The sequence below is a fragment of the Microchirus variegatus genome (assembly GCF_963457635.1).
Source record: "Microchirus variegatus genome assembly, chromosome: 23".
NCBI classification, from domain to species: domain Eukaryota; kingdom Metazoa; phylum Chordata; class Actinopteri; order Pleuronectiformes; family Soleidae; genus Microchirus; species Microchirus variegatus.
Window position 1 is genome coordinate 13500751 of NC_139824.1, and position 22002 is coordinate 13522752.

General features: G+C 39.7%; 4 protein-coding genes across 4 annotated transcripts; 2 read left to right on the forward strand and 2 right to left on the reverse strand.

Moving 5' to 3' along the window:
* Positions 1-600: 600 nt before the first annotated feature.
* On the reverse strand, positions 601-5012 carry serping1 (serpin peptidase inhibitor, clade G (C1 inhibitor), member 1; the record flags this gene model as incomplete). Its single annotated transcript, XM_083909627.1, has 10 exons — positions 601-848; positions 1002-1224; positions 2279-2418; positions 2498-2701; positions 2860-3003; positions 3814-4029; positions 4109-4411; positions 4487-4648; positions 4731-4839; positions 4965-5012. The coding sequence occupies 10 exons, from the start codon at positions 5010-5012 to the stop codon at positions 601-603; spliced, it is 1797 nt and encodes a 598-aa protein (XP_083765753.1).
* A 1577-nt stretch (positions 5013-6589) lies between these two features.
* Positions 6590-9477, forward strand: tmem134 (transmembrane protein 134). The gene is made up of 8 exons (XM_083909731.1): positions 6590-6759; positions 7151-7408; positions 7485-7552; positions 8152-8238; positions 8357-8433; positions 8604-8648; positions 8929-8982; positions 9099-9477. Exons 2-8 carry the CDS (start codon positions 7193-7195, stop codon positions 9179-9181), a joined length of 630 nt encoding a protein of 209 aa, XP_083765857.1. The 5' UTR covers positions 6590-6759; positions 7151-7192; the 3' UTR covers positions 9182-9477.
* A 2211-nt stretch (positions 9478-11688) lies between these two features.
* Positions 11689-16545, forward strand: aip (aryl hydrocarbon receptor interacting protein). The gene is made up of 7 exons (XM_083909490.1): positions 11689-11803; positions 12711-12893; positions 12994-13182; positions 14279-14455; positions 14783-14924; positions 15255-15484; positions 15588-16545. The coding sequence occupies exons 1-7, from the start codon at positions 11705-11707 to the stop codon at positions 15591-15593; spliced, it is 1026 nt and encodes a 341-aa protein (XP_083765616.1). The 5' UTR covers positions 11689-11704; the 3' UTR covers positions 15594-16545.
* A 143-nt stretch (positions 16546-16688) lies between these two features.
* On the reverse strand, positions 16689-19954 carry cdk2ap2 (cyclin dependent kinase 2 associated protein 2). Its single transcript, XM_083909491.1, has 5 exons — positions 19902-19954; positions 18740-18895; positions 18230-18321; positions 17550-17670; positions 16689-17310 (listed from the first exon to the last, which is right to left on the reverse strand). The coding sequence occupies exons 2-5, from the start codon at positions 18792-18794 to the stop codon at positions 17243-17245; spliced, it is 336 nt and encodes a 111-aa protein (XP_083765617.1). The 5' UTR covers positions 18795-18895; positions 19902-19954; the 3' UTR covers positions 16689-17242.
* Positions 19955-22002: the final 2048 nt, after the last annotated feature.

The following is a 22002-nucleotide window of genomic DNA, read 5'->3' on the forward strand; positions in this document are numbered from 1 at the left end:
AAATTAACGTATTAATATCAAAAACAGACATTTATTTTAAATTACATAAATAATTCGCACCAGGAGCCGTTTCGGGACCACTGCCATTCGTGGCTCGGGCCCTAACAAGTGTATTTATACATGTAATTGAATGTTGTATGTGATACATTTAATAATGGGATAATTATGACCAAATGTCTTATTATTACTGTTATTAAAAGCATTGCTAGCAAACATATATTATATTCTATAACCTCACTGGCAGCTGTGCCTCAGCTACACACTAAAAAACGGTGAGGTCATGGGCCATGTTTTCATTATAACATGATATTAAGTGGGGGGCCGATTTATCCATTATCAAAATAGTTGATTATCAATTTAGTAATCGATTAATCGATCAATTGTTTCAGCTCTACATTGTTCACAGTTCTTCAGAAACACAACTTGGACATATGTTTGTTTGTTTTTGTTTTATTATTTTGATCATCGGCTTTAAAGTTTACATCCAGCGTTTTCTCACTTTAGAAAGCAATACTCAAAGACACAGGATTTACATTGTTTCATGTCATAATTTCAACAGAGCTTTCAGTATCTTTTCTTCTCTCTCTCTCTCTGTGTTGGTTAAGGGTTGGTCACCCTGCCAACAAAGAGTGGCACATTGGCCTGGTCGCTCCACAGCAGCACGATGAAAGGCCTCATGGCAGAGAAAGTGTCGCGTGAGCGAGCGAACGACAGACTGGTCGCGGCGCCGGCCTCCACTCCTTGTTCGGTGAGCGCCAGGAAGGCCTTGTGCCTGGCGTCGTCCAAAACCAGGGTCCCTTCAGAGGAGAGGCCGCACAGGTTGGCGCCCGCGTAGAGCGACGACAGCCCTGTTGGAGAAGGAGTAACACAGGAAAATAGAGAGAGACGTCAAAGTGACTCACATAGACCTACAGAGGATGGAGAGACATAGTTGTGGTGCATTAAGGTTTTATTGCCTGATGGCTGCCAGGTAAAACCATGAAAATGACCAATGTGCAAACCTAAATTCCTCAAAAGTACGTTCATGTCCGGCTCCACTTCCAGTTTGATTTGGGGCAGAATAACCAGAACGCTCTGGTGTCTGGACCTTTGAATTTTCTCTATCATTTGTCGCACAGACGAGTCCGTCAGCTTCTCTTCCACTCGCTGTAGATCGGTGACTGCGTGGGTGCGAGGCAACAGGATGTAAAGACTGCTGTTTCCTGAGAGAGCGAACCTCGCCACCTGTTGGCAAAGATTAAAAAAAAAAACACATCTGCTGTTTATATATAAACAAATGGATGATGACGACAGATAATGCTTGAAATACAGTTTCCATGGTTTTATTGGTGGATATAAACAGATACTGTACGCTGACACTAAGCTTGTTAAATGTGTTTATTTATAAATAAAGTTAATATAAAACATTTATATTATAATGTGACAATTTCCAGGCAATATCTGGAGTTAGGATGAGTCTCATTATATGATGCCCTCAAATGACATTTAATAGATACCCCAAGATTATGATATTGCCTGGAAATCTAGGTCATAGTCGGTATAAAAATGTTTTTAATCGGTTTGAAGCTTTTTTTTGTCATGATTAAAACAAGATTTCTGATTGTTTTAGCTTCTTAAATGTGAATATTTTCTGGTTTCTTTGCTCCACATAACAAATAAATCATTAAAAACTGAATCATTTTGGTTTGTGGACTAAAAAAGACGATTAATCATGAAAATAATTGATCGATTATGAAAATAATCGTTAGTTGCAGCTCTAGTTTATCATCTCTAAACAGCCAGATGTGACTTTAGATTTAGGAATACAAATGTGCTGTTAGAAACCAGATTGCCGTGATCAGGCCGAAAATGTAACATCCCGATTCGTCTTGTGTTCTGTTTCCTGATTTATTTTGAAATAACGACCATTGTGTCTGGTTTCAGAGTCTGCTTCCTGTAAACGTTGCCTCCTCTGTGATTACCTGCCCCGCCCTGATGTGTTTCACCTGTTCCTCAGTGTATTTAGCCTGCGTGTTTCCCCGTGTCTGCTGCCAGTTTGTCTTAGTAAGCGTCCTTTGACATCGTCTGTAATTTTTGTTCTGTTGCCTTGTGCTTTTGGAAGCCTGTTTTTGTTTGAGACCAGAAAAAGGTGTTTTTCTTTCTTCACACTGAGACTGTTGTTGCCTTTGAGTCCACATTAAGCGGCTGTTCTGCCTGATAGAAAAGCTCTAAAGGAAGTGTGAGCCCCACAGCTCCTGCATACATTATACATAAATGGGTGCGTTAATGTGTTTTGTACCTGTGCCTCTAGCGTAGGGTCGTACATCATCTCTAAAGGGTATTCCTCGTGAGTGAGCGTTGGCACATAGACCATATCACCGTTCAGTGTTGTGAATAGTTTCTGTCTTGGAAAGACATCAAACTTGACTTTCCATTGACCTGATGCACAAACACAAACAGCCGTTAATAAGTGTCCACTGTTTTCACATCTCCACACACACACATACTCTTTACTAACCGCTGAAGGAGACGGCGTTGAGCAGCATCAGTTCCGTAGCGGGTGAAACGTCGTCGACCAAGTGTGTGATTTTGTTTTTGGTTTTATTTGCCACCCAGCTGTTAATCATCTGCGCGTTCTCCTCGCTGCTGTTCAAAAGTCTGGTGAGCTCTGCGTCGTAGAATTCAATAGACTGGTTCGTAAAGGACTCACTCAGATCCAATTCTAGGGAAAAAAAGTACAGAGAAACCACGTTGAGCTACAGAGATAAAGGTCTTTCAGGATTTTGTGTTCAGAATTCATATCCCTGCAAATGTCTTTATGATTGGATTTCGCCTCAAAGAGCAGCCATTTCCTGCACTTGACGGCTGTGATAGTTGCACCTGATTTATGGTAGATCTGAGAAGCCATCTGCAAGGAAGTGGCCATCTTCTCTCTCAGCTTCTTCATCTCGAAGTGAAGACAGTTGAAGTTCTGAGGCAGGAAAAGTGCCGATTCGATGGCTTTGCGCGTGTCACCCCTTGCGCCTATGAAAGACGATTAAAGCAAAGACATACACAAAGGAAACAAGTGGACACTTTCATCTAGACCAGGGGTCTCAAACCCCAATTGATTACATGCGGCCCCCCCACTTAATATCATGTTATATTGAAGAAATGGCCCACGACACCACCGTATGGCAGTGGCTGAAACGGCTCCTGGCACAAATTTTAATTACAGTTGTCCACACTATTATTTATGTAATTTAAAATAAATGTCTGTTTTTGATGTTAATACATTCATTTTGCATCATAAACAGTATTATTATTATTAAAGGCACCATATGTAAGAATGTGGCCAAAAACGGTTACTACATTCAAATTCAAAATACCGAGGTCTTTTAGGTTTTAGTTTTCTGACGTAACTGGCAACCCGTGGTTGCTCGGCAGCTGAGACTCTACTGACTGCAATGATTGGTAGACGGCGGTAGGTGGCGCCACATGCCAAAACATGATTTCAAAACATAAACATGATTTGCAGTCTGCAAAAGATTTTTTTTAACGCAAATATTTTGTCTGTACTGTTGTTGTTGGTGAGTTCAGTTTGTTATATGAACATTATTCCTGAGTCTCTGTGACATATTAGGAGGATTTTATGACCAGTTGCTTTAGATTTATTACATAATGCACATATTGTGAACAGTTGTTTTTTTTCCCACTTTTTGTTTTCTCGGCCAGCCCCCTCTTGACCACGATAGATGCGCATTGACCCCCAGGTCATTTGAGTTTGAGGCCCCTGATCTAGACTTTTAAAAGACATCATATACAAAGTAAATACAAAGTCAATCGTTTCCATACCGAGCAACAAATGGGAGAGTATCGCATTGATGCTGATGGGAGAAAACAGCAAGTTGCTGGAGGGGTTTGACTTTCTGAGGTAGGAGTAGATCTTCATGGAGAACTCTGTGATGGACTCCTTCAGCGTGTGTTCCCCCACGTGACTGACCGTGTCCTCGCACGGCTCCCACGGCGCGGTGAAGCCTGTGCACTTGTGAGGAGCAGGAGTCGGTGCAGCTGAAAGAGAAGCGTAGGTTGTTTTGCTTTGCATTTGTTGTTGTAATAAAGCGGGCAGAGAAAGGTCCGTCGAACCTACCTTCAACAATAACACGTATGCTGCTCAACTTCACCCCGGCCACAGATCTACACTGGTAAACGCCAGCGTCGTCCATGACGGTGTTTTTGAGTAGAAGGGTTTGATCGTGGTCATTGGGATAAAGCAGCTTCAGTTTGCTGTCACCGTCGCTCCACCGATCTTCAAGATTCAGCACTGTCATCGTACCGGCGTCTGTCTGTCTGAACCACACGGCGTTGGAACTGACGTGGGTGCTCGTCGGGAAATGACAAGGGAGCTGAACTTCTGAGCCTTGGATCACCTTAATGACATAGTCCATCGATGCTGTACAGAGAGTTAGAGATGTTTATTGTGAGTCATTGTAAGTTTGTGTCTAAACAAAAGCTTCGGACGTCTCACCGTGAACTGCGACGTGGTACGTGTTCGTGAACTCGACATTGTTCTCCTTCCACAAGCACACATACTCGCCCTCATGGTCAGCAGTCACGGGCGAAATAGACAACAAGAAGCCGTCCTTTTTCAGTGTGAAAGAGCCTGGTGACGCTTCGTTGATCTCTTTACCTGGAAGAAAACGGTCAAACCTTAGATGTGTATATACAGAGGTCAAGGGACGATGGTCACATATGGACATATGAACAAATACCATCGAATTTCCATGTGATGATGGCTTGAGCGTAATCAGATTGGAACATACGACACGGCAGATACAGAGTGGAACCGTGTACCACCAGGAGACGCGTGCATGATGATAGCTGAACAAACACGATAAAAAGCAGAATACTTCAAAAAGGGGTCAAGGACCGGCTGTGGATGTTACTGGTGCATATTATACCTTTTATAATCATGACTGGGTTTAATATTATGAAGGTAAATTTACCTCAAACGCGAGCTGCAGCAGGGCACACAGTATGACGTATGATCTCATCTGTAGAAGAGAACAGAGCAGAGGAGTCAAATGAAATGAGCAGGTTGGTGCAGATATTTTGCAAGTGCAGGATTTCCAAATGAACATGGCACAAAGCCGTAAGAAAAATCAATACATGGCGCAACCTTTTAAACATAGTGATATGGCCCACTTTTAAATCATTTTTACTTTTTATCCACAACTTCTAAGTACGCGGTTGTCTATAGGTCCATTGCAAGTTACAATTCTTCATAACAGTAATGCAAAACATAATATACATAATATTACCAGGGGTACAGCAAATAAGGAACAAACAAAGTCTGACAAACATTGAACAACTCACACCTCTTCAGTTCCCAAACAGATCCAAAGTGACAGTACTTTTTCTTTTTTTTTACCAATTATTTCTCTGCCACATACGATAACTGTCCACTTTCACCACCTCCTCAGTCTTTCTGTAAACTGCTAAACCTATAACTGTTGATTTAGAGACGTGTGTTTGCACAACACGGAGCATCTGACTTTCTGGAAACCACATGACTTTGCATTGGCAACACTATGAAGTGGGAGTATTTACATTCTGTGCTGACTTTACACTTGTTCATACACTTGCAATATTATAGTTATATTCAAATGTTTTTATGTGTTGTAGTTATTTTATTCTTTATTTACTGAGCTTAATATTAATTAAGATTGATAGCCAATACTGTATTATGAACTGTGATGTGTAGATCACGTCAAACAGCTTTATAATGAAAAAATTATATGGAAATCTAACTTTTTTCAACATAGCACCTTTACCTTTTTGAATAAAACATATTCTTGTAGAACTGATTTTATATGGGGAATTGAAAATCATAGGAATAAACGAAAGGTCTTGCATTTCCCGAAAGTGGGAAAATGCTGTCAATTTTGGAGCTGGAAAAAATGTATTAGCAACAATCGGACCATTAACAAAGCAGTATATATTTTATGAATACAATGTATGTGTCAGATAAATATGAAAAGTACAACACTAATCTTTACAATGAGCCTATAAAGTTAAATCATGCCGTATGATTGTGTTGTTCGTTTCTTTTATTTTTTTGCCAAAATAAACAATCGAAATCTGGTACATACTTAATAATAGTAATATTACTTTATTTTTATTTATTATTTTTTTTACCTGAATTTTAAAACTGGGTAGTAAATAAAACCCCTTCAAAAATCCCCAAAAATAAATCATAAAATAACAATTTATCAAGTACATTATTACGGAGCCCCGGACATGACATGGTCAAAAAAAAATGATTGTGGCCTCAAAATAGTATTTCGTGGCCTCAAAGTATTATAATATTATAAATATATTCAAAATAATTCAATTAAAATTCAAATAGTTTCAAAAAAGAATCTAGAATCTCGATTTATATGGTGAACTTGGTCGTGAGAAGTTGTAATCGATGACAAAAACAAAGTTAAACTCGCACACGGCGTTGCCGATCGATGAATCGATCCTCGTTTGAGCAGCCTGACTCCAGACGACACCACCGCTGGGTGTAATCAGTCGTGAGCAATCGAACACCGTGTGTTAGGAGAGGAAAAAAAGAGAAAGGAAGAGCTCTGAAACTTTCCTTTAAAGGCGTCTCTCGCGTTCGAGAACAAAGCAGAGGCTTAATCGAAAAGCCTTTGCGGAGGATTTCCACTGAGTTTATCAACATGTGACGCGTCTCCGAACAACGTGGAGTCGAGTCTGGCCTCGCAGCAACAAAACAAGATTAACTCAAAGACAGTAAGTTTTCCTCCTGGTCAGATGACCGACTAGCGGAAAGAGAGCAACAATGGCAGGAGAGCAACAACGAGTCGCTCGTTTGTTTCAGACAAATCTGCGCTGATCTCCTCAGTTATTCATCTTATTACGTACTTTTCCACTTTATTAGACTGCGATGTTTTAGCTTTATTCAGTGTGGTTACGTAGTTGATATGTAAAACGCACTTTAGCATCGTCACGTACATCAAAAAGCCCCCAAAAAGATAACGTTTACTCGCTCTCTACGTACATTCACGTGACAGAATAACACGAGTTGAAAACATCCCATGTAAACAGTGAATAATAACCATTTAAATAAACTGTGAGTACATGCTTGTGATCAACCATCGATCTGCTCTCCCAAAACCCACAGTGCGCATTAAAGAGGACCTGAGGTTTTAAGGGGCCAATCACCATGGCAACACAGTTTAGCATCGATGATGCCTTTGTGCTGGAGGGAGAAGAGGAGGGAGCTGGGTCTGATGCTGAGACAGAGGGATGGAAAGGCCGAAACAACAAGGACAGAGACGGAGGAGAGATGACGTTTGGTCCTCTCTCTTTCTCCAAACCTCAGACTCATTCTGTTCCTCCTGCCAGCGGCTCCCCTGACCACAGTAACCTGAAGTATCAGGTACACCAAAGTGCTTATAATATAAAGCTATAAAACTGTACAGCTCTTCAATAATAATCGTCTCCCTGTTCTGTAGAATCTGGAAAATGAAGACGCCTTTGGCAGCAATGGCAACTCCTCTTTCAATAACTTATTTAAAATCAGGTGAGTTCCCCTGTACGGTTATCCTGTGTCGAGACTGAGCAATTATTTGTGGTTAAAATGAAAATGCAGTTTCAAGCAAGATCTGCTGTTCAATTCTTTTAGTTTTGATTGTTCTATGGTTTGTATATTCTGTGCATTTAGGAAACAATGCATTCATTTTGAACCTTGCATTATGATATAGTCATTAAAGGCCCATGTACATATATATATGTATTTATATATATGTGTATATATGTATATCTATGTATATATGTATGTAGGAAACAATGCATTCATTTTGAACCTTGCATTACGATATATACGAGTCATTAAAGGCCCATGTACATATATAATATATATGTATATGTATTTATATATATGTGTATATATATGTATATGTATATATGTATATGTGTGTATATATATGTATGTATATATATATGTGTGTATATGTATATATACCTATATATGTGTGTATGTGTATATATGTGTGTATGTGTATATATATGTGTGTATATATATATATATATATATATATATATACACACATGTATATGTATATATGGGTCATAAACTACAAATAAGTCAGAAACAAGAATCTCTTTCTGCTCTTTCTTCAGTGATCCGGCAACTCTTTCCTACTGCAGCTCCCAGTGGTCTTTCAGCACCTTGAGTTCTGTCACGCAGCTTTCTGCACACTGCTGCGGGTACGTTCAAAAAACACACACACAAAAAACCCCCAGCTGAAACGTACACTCTGTCAGGCAGAGGAGGAAAAACAACAAATAAACACAGTCGTTTTTTTGGAATTTTCTGTGGCTGCAGGTGGGTGTCCCATCCGCTGGTGAAGAAAAACAGGAGAGTGGTTCTTGCCTCGTTTCTTCTCCTTATCACTGGACTTGGTGAGTCTTGAGTATGATGGTTTTGTCACTACAAAAATGTATATTTAGAAAGGCCATTTGGAAATGGATTTACATCTTTGGACCCGTATATTCAGTATTCCCCAGAATAAGTCGTATTCCTCCCTATTCTACTAATCTACTGATACTTTTTCCATTGTGTTTCCTTGCAGCTCTTATTTTCACGGGTGTTGTCATACAGCTGAATCCAAGCGGGGGTAAGATTTCTCTAGTTTTGTTCATAATAATGTAGAATAAATGACGTGTTATTAACCTGCACGTTATGCAGATTATGTCTCAGGATATTTCAAAATAAAAGTGTCAGAAAGACGGTTAAAGAACATGCAGTAGATTAATGTATGAGCTGTAAAGATTAGAGAAAAGAAAGTGATATGGACAAGTAATTACCAGCAAAACTATTTCCAATGATGTCAAACTGATCCTCTAATGTGTGGTTGATTTGATTATAAATGGTCATTCATGAAATTGTCCTTACAGGAATTTCAAGTGCTATTTTCTTCATCCCTGGTTTCCTTCTCTTCATCCCTGGAGGTAAACAGATGATCGAGTTATTAAAAACTTATTTTTGTGCACGCCCTTTGGCTGCATGACCCAATACAGGCTTTTGTTTTGTTGACATAACCCTTTTTTTTTTTCATTTCCTCCAGTGTACCATGTGATATACATCAGCTGCGCCGTCCGTGGAAGAAGAGGCTTCAAACTGTTCTACCTGCCTTATTTTGAAAAGTGACCGAATTTGATCATGCAACACTTTTTTCCACTACATTTTATCTTAAAATGAATTTTTATTTTTTTGTGTCACTTTCGTAACAAACGTATCATGTCACATTGTCGCTCACGTTGTGTTTTTTTTTTTTCCTTGTCATTGTTATGACCACTAATTTAACCACTAGGTGTCCGGAGTGTGTTTCCACTGTATGAACTGACATTGTTGTGTGGCTACATGAAAAGAAGGACATGGGTCTTGCCTGTGTTTTTTTTGTGTGAATAATGACTGTGAAATTACAATAAAACGTTTTCTATTTTCTAAGACATCAGTTGACTTGGTTTTGGTGGTGGATCACTGGAGTAAAACCTTTAAATAGAGCATGTATAGTCTGTTTTTCTCTGTTTAAAGCAAAACAGCTGCATACCACAGCTGGAGACCATGGGGAGCTTTAATGTTTAATGTGAAACATGGAGGTTTTATTTTATTTTATATACTAAAGGCTCACATTGCATTTCCCTTATCATTCTTGTAAAAGTAAACTTTTTTTTTCAGATTAAGCACATTATCGTAATCATATTCAGACAAATAGCAACCACGTTTTTAGATTAGATTTTGATATTGATCCCACACTGGGGAAATTCCTGTGTTGCAGCAGCCAAATGGACAGAGATAAAGCAAGCACAAAATAGGACATAATATAAAATAGAACATAATTTAAAACATAACCATAGTCCTAAATAAATAGTAATCAATCAATAGAACACTGAACTCAGGATATGAGCTGTTATTGTCCAATACATATATTAAAATCCTGTCTCTGTTTGTGAAATAATCTATTTAGAAAATAAATAAGAAGTCAAAAATGTCGAAAAACGAACACACCGATCAGCCACGGCACTAAAAACAGATGGTTTTGTCGGTTTTTCCCATGATATCCACCCGAAACTATGCAACTGTGCACACACACACACACACATATGAACTATTTTATGAGAAACATGAGCACAAACTGCTTCACTCCGAACACAATCACATTGGTCTCACTCAGACATGGTTGTGATGTGAATCGTAGGTTTTGCAAACACAAATTGCACAATTGTGCTCACTTTGTTGACCTAGAAACAGTGACCTCTACAGTGTAATCACCCTGATTACCAATACGTCTCACTCATGTTGAGCTCAGCTTCTGTTTTAAGTGTGCAGCAAAACATAAAAGCTTGCTGGGTCATGCTTATAGATGTATAAATTGCATAGTATATGAGTTTATAAGGTCAGTTGAGGTCAGTGATATGACGCAGAGTGATTTGTTTTATTGCATTTGCATCTGTTTTTCAGTTTTCAACTACATGTAGATAGTTGTTGTATTTTACCATTTTGTATATTTTCTCTAGTGTTTCTCATTGTACTTTTAGGTGAAATCACCATACTATGACACAAAGAAGTGTAATAAGTGTTGCATAATGCTGTAAATATTATTTCAGGGGAAAAGAGCTAAACCAAAACGAGAAAAATGAAAGAAACCTATTTCCTCATACATATGTTAAGTGTTTAAATATGTAACTGTAAATATGGCCCCATGAAGCAACACATATTTAAACATTACTGTTGTAAAATGTTGTAAAATGTATCTCCGGAGTGTTGCTATTGGTGAATTGAAAATATGGTTATCATTGAGCAAGCAGGGCCGGCCCAATGCATAACCGAACTAAGCCGCTGCTTAGAGCCCTGTGACCACTAGAGGGCCCCCAAAAGCAATTAACTAAAAAAAAAAAGTATTTGTTTGATATTTGTTTATTTTATTTAATGCTGTGTTTTTTACATATAAAAGTCAAATCTTTGTATTACAGGAGTGTATTTTGAATCCCCCCAAAGATTGTGCACATTTTTTGATTTTCAGACCTTAATATCTTAATATTTTATTTATGACCTGTTTGGTTTTATGTATTGATTCTCTGTGTCGCCAGTAGGGGGAGTTGCTGATTTTGCCAAATATTAATTGAAAGATTTTTCTGGAAGTTTGCAAATCTGGTGTCTGCTTCCATGCATTAATCACTGTGGATTACAATCTATATACAACAAAACGTTCTCATGTTTAGTTTTACAAGTGTATTCGTATTCGTAACAGAGTAGAATAAGTAGAATACCTTAAGTATAGTAGGTGTGTGAATGATCAATAATCTTATCAATCAATATTATTGGCAGTAATAGAGGGCCCCAAAATCAAATTTTGCTCTGGGCCCCATGGAGGCTTGGGCCGGCCCTGTTAGCGAGAGATTTGTGAAGTTTCTGTTTTTGCGTTAAGAGTTATTCAAGAGAGTTAAGAGAAATTGAGTTTCCATTTCTTGAAAAACGTGTTCAAATTGTGTTGTAATGGTGTTTTGTTCTTATTATTGTCATTTTGTAAAGACAATCAACGCAAACACGCACGCACACACACACACGCTGCGCTGTGAGGCCTGAACCGACGTCTGACGAAGCTGCAGCGCCAACTTCGGCAAACATCGTCATTTTTTTGTCGTGCGCGAACCCGAGACACCGAGAAGGATGGAGGAAGAGGCACGCAAGCTTCTCGAGGAAGGAATTATAAAGAAACTGGTCAGTCCCGGCAGAGGAGAGCTGTCCACGTTTCCTGATGGGACTAAGGTAAATAAAATACAGCGTTACAGTGTTTGGGGGAGGTTACGTTTGAACGTCCAAATGAGTTTGAAATGCGACGAAGCGCGTTAGCTAATGCTATCACCAGTTGTATGTTGGCTAACAGTAGGTTCTAGAACGCTGTCATTTGGACTCGTGTTAGAGTAAAAACGGTGTGCTTGTACACAGACAGCCCAGTTTGTAGTTTTATTAACTTTCTGTGTGGTGATATAAAGGTAGATTTGTAACTATTGGACGACTTTTATCCCTTTCGACCGTGTTGGATTTTTTTCCCTATTTTTTTTCATCTGATGGAAAGGGAAGGGGGCGGGACAGGATGGCGTGTGTTTATGAATGCTTATTGGTTTACTTGTCATGTCAATCAAATTCCTCTCACTGTGGTTGGTCAGAATATGGTGACGCATAGACGGCGCTGCAGGCCTGTCTGAAGAAGTGGTGGTTGCTCCTTTGTTTTATAGTAAACAATCGATCAGATTAATCGATTTTTTTGTTTGTTTTTTAAGTGGCGGGGCTGCAGTGTGTATTTACCGGCATATTTAAACGTAGCGGGGGTATTAGTTTTAGATTAAGTTACACTGAACATGGATAGACAAGTACAATTCTTGTGTATGTACACATACGTACCCCAAAGTATGCACATCATTTATTCAGTCTTAAACTTTTCTATACCGTGCAAAAAGTGACTTATCATTAGAGGTGGGAATCACACAGTACCATGATGCAATACATTGCTCTATATATTCACAACATATAGAACAAAGTGCAAAAAGTCTATGTATTGAATGTGGACGGGGCATCCCTTAAAGTAGCTTTTTCCACCATTATCCTGCTGTAAACGCTGTATGATTTCCATAGTAGTGTTGAATTTTGTTCATCTCCATTTCTCCCTTACCAGGTAGTCTTCCACTACCGCACCAGCCTGTGTGATGGCACAGTGCTGGATGACTCCAGAACCATGGGCGGCCACAACAAACCCATGGAGCTTATTCTGGGCAAGAAGTTTAAACTAGCTGTGTGGGAGAGAGTGGTCATCACCATGAGAGCAGGTGAAATGGCAGAATTCACCTGTGATACTAAGGTTTGTGACCGAGCTGCATGGTATTAGGCAAACATTGTGCATCCGTCGTGTGATACTGGGTGTGACGGGTTAGCATGTCGTGTTCCTCTTCATCCCTCAGCACACAGCGCTGTACCCGCTGGTGTCCCAGTCCCTGAGAAACATCAGTGCTGGTAAGGATCCCCTGGAGGGCCAGCGGCACTGCTGTGGCATCGCCCAGATCCACTCCCACCATTCCTTGGGGCACAAGGATCTGGAGAGTCTTCAGGCCAATCCACAGCCTCTTGTCTTCTCCATCGAACTTATTGAGGTGAGCAGGCAGGATAGAGTCTATAGTTTGTACTGATGGCTTTTTTTATTGTATTACACTTAAGGCAGAGGTTTGTTTGAAAAAGAAATTATGTTGTGACACAATACATGAGTTTTTAAACCAGTACTTGGGCTGTTGCGGTTTCTGCAATTCCTTGGTTACACTGACTCACTGCAGAGTCAAACACATCACTACCAGAGGGCCCTGCCAGTGGGATTCTTTCATATTAGCTGCTGGGCCTGGGATGTTAGATGTGTCTCTGCACTGACGTCTGCATGATTCTTCAGGATTATGTTATGTTATCTTTTGACCATGATTATTTTATGTGTGTTTTTTTGTGTGTATTAATAGTTATTTACATTGTGCATGTGAACCAGTAAACAATCAACAAAGCAACAGGGATGTAAGTGCAGGCTGTGCATAGCTGCATAGTGGTTACAACAGCAGTATTTGAGAAATGTGTGCAGTAAGTAAAAAATCAATACTATGATAGCCCTAACAAATACTTTTTTTCTATTTAACTTTTGAGAAAAAATAAAACATATTCTTCAACAAAAAAAAGACAAACAGAGAGCTGCTTCAGCTCCAGTCCTGCCCTCGATGCACAATTCTGCTCTTCTTTCTGTTGTTCTTCTTCTGTACTTCATGTCCTCATCTTTAAGAATTTATATAAGTGGCAGAGCATTTCTGCATATTTTTTGAAGACAAAGACATCGCCGCTAGATAGCAAGCACAAGTGTAGGAGCGGGTGCAATTACAGATGAGTGCACAGGCACACCACAGACAAAGCACACTGAGGTTTTTTTTTATATTGTTACAGCATTTGAGGAGGAGTTATTCTAACTACGGCTCCAGTGTGTTAGATAACCATATTTTTAGACGTTTATTAAAGAAAACTGAGTTCAGTCTCAACACCATACTTCTTTACCCCACAGCTTTTCCAGCCCCAGTTTTCTAATGCATATAAAGCGTGAAGAGGGGGAAGCTCTGCATTCGCTGCACATGGACTTGATGACCCCATAGTTATTAAAAAGATTTAACCCTGTCATTACAGTGTCACTCTCCCCACTGATGTCCAGGTTTTTTTTCTGCTCAGGTTCTGATTCCAGGATCGTTCCAGCTGGACGTGTGGGCTATGTCGGACGAAGAAAAACTCAAGCTCGTGCCTCAGATTCACGAGGAGGGCAATGTGTTCTTTAAACAAGGCCAAATTAAGGAGGCTACGGAGAAGTACTACAATGGCATTGCGTGCCTCAAAAATCTACAGATGAAGGTATGGGCTCAGTTTATGTTCACTTCAGTTAGCAGTAATGTAAACACATTTTTCCTCACATGCACTCAGACATTATTTTCTAACACTGTGTGAAGAGGAGAATCTCCACATTTGCTTTTACACAGACTTTTAAGATACTGTTGCAACAATAGTATGTGAATGTGTCTCATAATAATCTGAGCAAATGTAACAACAAAGTAAAGGAATTTATGAAAGATTTAAACTGTTTTGGTTCACATGCAGTACCTGCATTTACCACCAGGGGGCCACAGGCCAATGAAGCTGTAATTCTGTCAGTCTCATCAACTCTTTTATCTTGTGCTTTAGGAGCATCCTGGAGATGGAGCATGGGTAAAGTTGGACCTTATGATCACACCACTGCTCCTCAACTACTGCCAGTGCAAGTTACTCCAGGGCCAGTACTATGAGGTCATAGAGCACTGCACGTCCTTGGTCTTCAGATATGAGGGTGAGACTATTTTGGCAATTGTTATATACTGTTTTTACCGCTATAGAACTAGTCCTTTGATACTGATGAGTCACAGACAACTCAATCCATGATTGGTTTATTTAATTGCCATTTCAATTATTGATTCCAAAACTTAATCTTTAACTGCAGTGTTGTTGTAATATTCCATGAATAGTATCAGTATTTCAAAAAAAACAACTTAATATTTACTTAATATAATGTATTTACCACACCATGTAATTTATAGTCGCATGCTTTTACTTTACACCTCTAATACAAAGTCAGTTGAGGCCATGTCCTTGGTGTTAATGTTCCCTCTCTTGTGAACAGACAACGTCAAGGCCTTCTACAAGCGAGCTAAGGCCCACGCCGCAGTGTGGAACGAGAAAGAGGCGCGAGCTGACTTTACTAAGGTGTTGGAGTTGGACCCATCTCTGGGACCGTCTGTCGCCAAGGAGCTGAGGGCCATGGAGGAGAGGATTCGCTCTAAGGACAAGGAGGATAAGGGTCGCTACAAAAGCCTATTTGACTACAACGCACCACCAGCCACTGCTACTACAGTCAGTCCACATTTTTCTTTGTAAACTGTATCTAAAATTGAACAGAAATCACAAGTTATGATAAAATGTTACATAAACGATAAATCCTCTCTCCTCCTGACAGGGTTGAATTTCTCATTAGGTTGGAAACAAGTGGATGCCTGTGAATTTCAAGACAGAGGAGGAACTGTAGACTCTGCTGGTGTTTTAGTTTTATCCTTAATGCACCCAAGTCAAACTCTGCCCCCATGGAAACATTGTCTTGTTGTTCGGTTGTACACACATACACAACCACAACTAACCTCGCATTCCTGCCATATTACTTTTTTTTTTTTTTTTTTTAAAGCCCTCTCTTTTGTTAGAAAGTAAATTATTTGATTGGGACTTAATTATATTTTTAAAAAATGCCATAATAATCCACTGTGGTCTGACCCATAACCTAAAATTTGAGGTCTTATGAAGCCCAGTAGGTTTCAGAAATGTCAGATTCTTTGTAAATAACGTGCCGAACCGTGACCCTTGGCGACTATTATCAAAGGAATTGCGAAAGATGTTTCTCTTTTGTTTATGATTTAACTTATCACCACTTGTGGAAGTTGTTATACAGCCTTTATATATGTATCAACCATCAATTTGCTACCATTATTACTTTATGCCTTTACTGTTGTATTGCTTTGTCTGAAATGTGAAAAGCTGTTGAATTTAGTTTTAGCCCAACAAAGAAAACCAAACAAATGTAATTCTGCACAAAGATCATGATGTACTCATGCACGACCACAGCCTTGCACTGTCAGACCCATGTTTTCTCTCGTGGTCAATAGTAGAAGCAGGAGACCGCCGTCTCCCGGTCGAAGTGACTGTGACAATCATTAGACTCGTGAAATCGATTTATTTGCTTTCTTCTGTGTACTTGTTAGAAATAGCAGCATTGTTCTTTGTATCAAAATGAACTCGTCTAAACCCTCAGTATGTTCTTAACTTGCTGTTACACTTGCTTTGAAAGAAATTAATTCACGAGGAGCAGCTGCCGATTATCAAGTAAGATGTCACTGGGTCGTAATATTGTCATTGAAAATAAATTTGTTTATCCCAAATATTTCATTTATAAGCCATTTGTCTCGTTATACGTTTGCTATTGCAGTGAGTGACCTCAAAAAGAGTTTCTCTGTCAAAAAACATCAAACACAATTTTATTTTTTCTTATTTAATTAAGATATACATACTGAACTGCAAAAATTTGGTTTACAAAATTTCCATATTAACAAATTGAGATGTACAGAGTTATTGGGGTTGTGAAACATCCGTCTTGAGTTTACACTACAAAATATGAAACAAAGCTCTGTTCAAGAAATTCTGAAAATATTAAGTGGTTTGCAATGAGAATAGAAATTTGAGGATATGTGTCGTTTGAACATTGCTTTTCTTAAATAGTGAACATTTAAGAGAAGAGAATCTATTGGTCAGTGGCCATTATTAAACAAATACTAAATATTGTCATTCAACACGTTTTTTTTCTTCCACCCCCCCAACAACTCTACTTAAAAATGTGTTCAAAATAGATACAAAACTGCATGTTGTACACACCCCACAGGTCACAGGAAATTTCATCAACAAATCAGGTGTAGAGATACGGGGAACAGTGTCGACAAGAGGAACATACTGTGCCAATATCAAAAAGGCAGCAGAGAAAGCACAAAAGATGGGAGAAATAAAAAAAAAAAACAGACAATAACAAGGGCAGGCTTTTACAGTGAGAGTGAGGGAGATCTTTCCAAAGGGTTATGTGCGGGCGCTTCTCTCCGTCTCTGCAAGACACTCCCTGACCAGTGCACGGGCATGGATTATTCCTGTACAAGAGAGTTCAATCGAGTTTGAGTTAAATTAGGTCATGAACAGTATATGTAACGTAGTTGTGAGTCGTAGTTTTCTGCTTATGACTACTTCAGCACCTGCCTGTAAAATTACAGCTTCCAGGCAAATTGTAACAATACATATTTTCATTCATTCATCTACTACCGCTGTATTCTCCACTTAATAATATACATCTATACAGCTTGATGTATATTATTTAAAGCGCAAAACATACCTCTCTTTAGCCGCTCCATAGCGCTTTTGCTCCCGGCATATGTGGGCCTGATCTCACGGCTCATCTCCTCGATGACAGACAGCAGCTCACTGTAGGTGGATCCTTGAGACACTTTGACAGGCTGTTTTTCCCACAAACATATAATTTAAAGGATGGGGGGAAAAAAAATCCATTACAACTCAACAGAGAAAACATGTGTGATAATGTAACTCTTCAAATGAAAGAACAGACTGGGTAACGATCTTTCAGACACAAATTGTTCTATTTAAAACTTTCTATAATCACTACATGGCGAGGACTATAGCAAGAGCCATTAGTCAGTCATTACTGTGCTTCAGCAGTGCAGCGTAGATGTGGGGTAATACTCAGAAATGTTTGTCTGTCTGCAGGTTATTTTTCAAGGGAATTAGCTTAAGAGGGTTCCGCTACATCCTGTTTTATGTGTACACTATGTCTAAATGATGCAAATGGTTAACTTCAAGTGTTCTATGTCAGAAAAACTTTGTTTTGTTGGCAGGTGCATGAGTTTTCTAAGACGTACTGCACGCCATTCACTTACACTGTATGTTACTTATGTAAACTGTGCCTTTCAAATACAAAATAAATGAAATAAATGGCTGACAAAGCTGCAATGTCACATACAGAACAGTATGGAAAACTGGAGTGCACTGCAGACATACCTGAACAAAACCCATGGAGGGTGGGCCAAAGTCACTGAAAGCTGGCCTAAAGCTGGACGACGAGGGGAGGGATGGAGAGGGAACCGAGGAGCCTGGATAAACAGAGGACATTCGATCACGTAACAGTCGTTACACAAAAAAATGATGAGAAACCTGCTTTCAGAAAATAGCGTTTAACTTTCTATGCGACAACCTAAGAAGAGAGGACGACAATGAAAGCAGGGGAAATAACAGAAAATGCCAATTGCAGTAAAATACCAACCAACAACAACAACCTCCTCTTTTCACTCACAAGCCAAAGCTAAACTTTCACTCTGAAAACAACTCTGCCACTTTCATACGATCACATACCACACTTGACAAAACATGAGGATATTTATACGATGTTCTCTCACTAATGAACTCTCAGGGTCAGCCACCACTAAATTATAAATACTTTTAAGGGCAATGGCGTTAATACTTTTCCACACACAGATCATCAGGGTTGTGTAGAGTCAAGCGTCAGAATACCTGGAGGAGTGTGGTTGGAGCCAGACGGCGCAGGGGCTATGGGTTTGTAACTCATGGCGATGTCAGCAGGCAGCTCCCCGTAAGATGCGCCACTTCCTTCGGTCCCGTCAACCCGGTGCTTATACAGCTTTACTGGTGGTGATGAGCTCCTAAGAGCTGATACGACAAAAGAGAAAACACAAGAGAAGATGATTCATTTTTATTATTATTTATCATCATAATACAGTGAAAAGTTGTGGTTTCCAAACCCACTGCATGTATCCTTAATCAAACACACCTGACTCAAATGGGTTGTAATCAGGCTTTTGCTGTGTTTGCCAATTAGCAGGTCATTTGAATCAGGTGTGGTCATATATTTCTTTTACTTCTTTATGACCTTTCTCACCCTGTAGGACTAGCAGTCTTTATGGAGACCAAAATGCTCCTAATGAGGCTGAACCTAATTTCTGAGGACCTGGTTGGGATTAAAGGTAAGATTTGAATTGTGGTTTAATTGAGGTTAGGGTTTGAAATGAACTGGTGATGGTTAAGATCAGGGATAAAGCTTTGATAAGGCTGTCCCAATGAATGAAAATCAGAATAATTAAAAATCCCAAGAATAGCTGCGCAAACGTGTGTAGTCATTATCACTGGTGGTGACAACTGTTTGACAGCCATGACGAATGTTATTAGTATTCCGTGGACACGTTTTACCTTTACTCGTCATTTCCACAAAGCAAAGACGGGCCCGAACCGACGATGTCCCATTGGGAATTAGGTCGAGCGATGATAACCTTTCAATGCAATCAATGTTCGCTTACCATTCATACGTAATGAGCGGTGTCTTGTGATTCACGTTATTTGTTTCGGGAGAACATTATCTCGGCATGTCGTGGATTTATGGAAGTGATGGGAAAAACAGACGAATGTACCCGCAGCTGTTGGCTGAAACAAAAGCTTGACGTTAGCTTCCCAGGGAGCTAACTACTACTTGATAACGTTAGCTCGTTTAGCTAGCTTTCGCCGGTTAGCAGTAGCACAACATCAAAAGAGTAATGCAGACACACGCGTCGTAACGCAGCTGTGGTATTCTACAAACAGAGTTAGGACAACGGCAACGCTATACACGTCCGTGTCTATTGAGAAAACCACACGAGAAATTCAACAATTTGTATTTTCTCACCTTTTAATAAGAGCTGAAATCCTTGTGGATAAAATTCTGCTCCTTCCTCTGTGTGTTCGTCTGCGCCTGCGCAAAGGCGGAGCGTAGTAGGTTATTTTATTGCTATATGATTGGTTGCTTAGAAGAAGTCGTCACACTGTGTTAAATTATAATCTATTAACTACAGTTAACTACAGTTGAATAGTAACAACACAGCAACTACAACATAATTATTACTTATCCCAAAGTGTCTGTTATGTATTACATAATGACTACCTCAGAGCTGCTGGATCCAGGACAGAAAACCTTTGCAACTCTGGCATCTCATTTTGATGTTTGACACCAGAATTCACAGGTAAAACTCTGTTTCTTTCCAATGAGTCAAATGTCTATAAACTATAGCAAAGTATGTCGGTGAAGGTTCCCAGTACTCCAGGTTCTAATCTTCTTCAGGGCTCGGGCACCGCGTTGCATTCTGGGACGTGGCGGCCATGTTGATGGCTTCGCGAATGTAAACAAACAGCAAGTGAACGAGGAGAAGAAGCATAGTTGGGAGAAAGAAAATAAAGAAAAAAGATGTTAAAATCCCGAAAAGGATGTGGAATTTATCAAGATACGTTCAATAGGAAAGCCAGCAACCGGTATGTGGACAAAATCGGCACTGCAGATTTGGGCATGTCAGACCCTGGGACCTTTGGGCCCTACCTGACCTTGGAGGATTTACCCCAGACTGGCTCAGGGACCTGTTTCCTGCCTCCATGGGGGTGGTTATCCTCTGTGTATGGTGGGCCCTGGCCTGAATGGGTTAAATGCAGCAGCATGCTATTGAAGAAGACCTGAAAACTAACGATTTAGACCAGGAAAATGTTAACTAAAGTTATAAAGCAAGTGCAAAGTAGAGAAGTAGAAGCTAATTTCCCCATAGATTTCCATTCAAACTGAGTGAGCGCTAAGTGGCTATTCAATATATTATTTCCTGAAGACAGAAGGTGAAAAAGTACTGTGGACAAATGTGACAGTTACCTTAAGTACAATTACTATTTCAAAACCTGTAAGAAATAAGACATGTAGTGTTCTGTAAGTGAAGTGACAGAGTGGGTGGAAGAAATAATCAATGATCTTGCAGAGAGAGCAAGGACAAGAACCTAGAAATCAATCAAGAAACAGTTCATGCAGTTCATAGTTACAGCACAGCTCACCTCGGCTTGGCAGGGCACGGCTCAACCATACTTTATTATGGTTTTCCATTACCTCCTCGACATGGATGGGGTCATCATAGCACTCTGAATCATTATGTAGCCCTGTGGCTCTTATTTTCTTTCATGAATAATAACATATTCATGAAGTGCAAATTTGTTTTAAAATTAGTTGATTATAACATGTTAAAACATTCATTCTATAAACAGGTAAAAGTCAGAGGACAAAAGAGTGGTGTTGGTTCTAAATAAATAAAATAACTTCTAATTGGTTGTGTGCACAAATACAGTGAGGTAGTGAAGCATCTTTTATTCTATCATCTCTGTTGGTCTGTCTGAAGTCCTTAGCCAATCTGGCCTCACCTTGTTCAGGGAGGCGTGGCTTAGCGTCACCTGACGTTTGTGCTGTAGCACGGTTAGCATCCGAGCTGGACAGCCGTGAACTGTTGTAACACGACTGTCGTTGATGTGTGTGAACTCTGAGAATCTACCAGAGGTAAATACATGTGTTTTTGATGTACTAAGTTCTGTTGTTTGTGTAATATGTAAAAGACGAGCTGAAATGCTAATCGCGGCTAGCCTTTAGCTTAGCCTGCTCATGGGATTTTCACATTGCTAATTTTGCATTGTAGCTAGCAATTGATTTACTGTGGGTTTTTCGCCGTCAATGAGGTTGTAGCTTAGTTACTAAGAGGAACTATGTGATTCAGGACCGGACATTTGCCATAAGAGGGAGAGAATAAGGACCGGGCGGGAGAGTCCTGGACCGCTGGAAGAGAGACTGGAGCTGCTTGAATTTGCTGCACGCCCATTCCCTTGCCGCTGAAACTGCACCTTGCCTTTTCCCCTCCCATCTTCATATCTGACTGCTCTTGGAGTCGTGAGTACCCGTCTAACAAAAAAAAATTGGACTGATATTATTATAT

Excerpts from the sequence above, each read along its gene's own strand:
- tmem134 (XM_083909731.1), top strand. The coding sequence starts at position 7,193 with ATGGCAACACAGTTTAGCATCGATGATGCCTTTGTGCTGGAGGGAGAA. Across the intron at positions 7,409-7,484 it reads ACAGTAACCTGAAGTATCAG|AATCTGGAAAATGAAGACGC; the intron begins GTACACCAAAGT and ends CCTGTTCTGTAG. Across the intron at positions 8,239-8,356 it reads CTTTCTGCACACTGCTGCGG|GTGGGTGTCCCATCCGCTGG; the intron begins GTACGTTCAAAA and ends CTGTGGCTGCAG.
- aip (XM_083909490.1), top strand. The coding sequence starts at position 11,705 with ATGGAGGAAGAGGCACGCAAGCTTCTCGAGGAAGGAATTATAAAGAAA. Across the intron at positions 11,804-12,710 it reads CGTTTCCTGATGGGACTAAG|GTAGTCTTCCACTACCGCAC; the intron begins GTAAATAAAATA and ends CTCCCTTACCAG. Across the intron at positions 12,894-12,993 it reads AATTCACCTGTGATACTAAG|CACACAGCGCTGTACCCGCT; the intron begins GTTTGTGACCGA and ends TTCATCCCTCAG.
- cdk2ap2 (XM_083909491.1), bottom strand. The coding sequence starts at position 18,794 with ATGAGTTACAAACCCATAGCCCCTGCGCCGTCTGGCTCCAACCACACT. Across the intron at positions 18,322-18,739 it reads CTCCAACCACACTCCTCCAG|GCTCCTCGGTTCCCTCTCCA; the intron begins GTATTCTGACGC and ends CTGTTTATCCAG. Across the intron at positions 17,671-18,229 it reads CCTCCATGGGTTTTGTTCAG|CCTGTCAAAGTGTCTCAAGG; the intron begins GTATGTCTGCAG and ends TGGGAAAAACAG.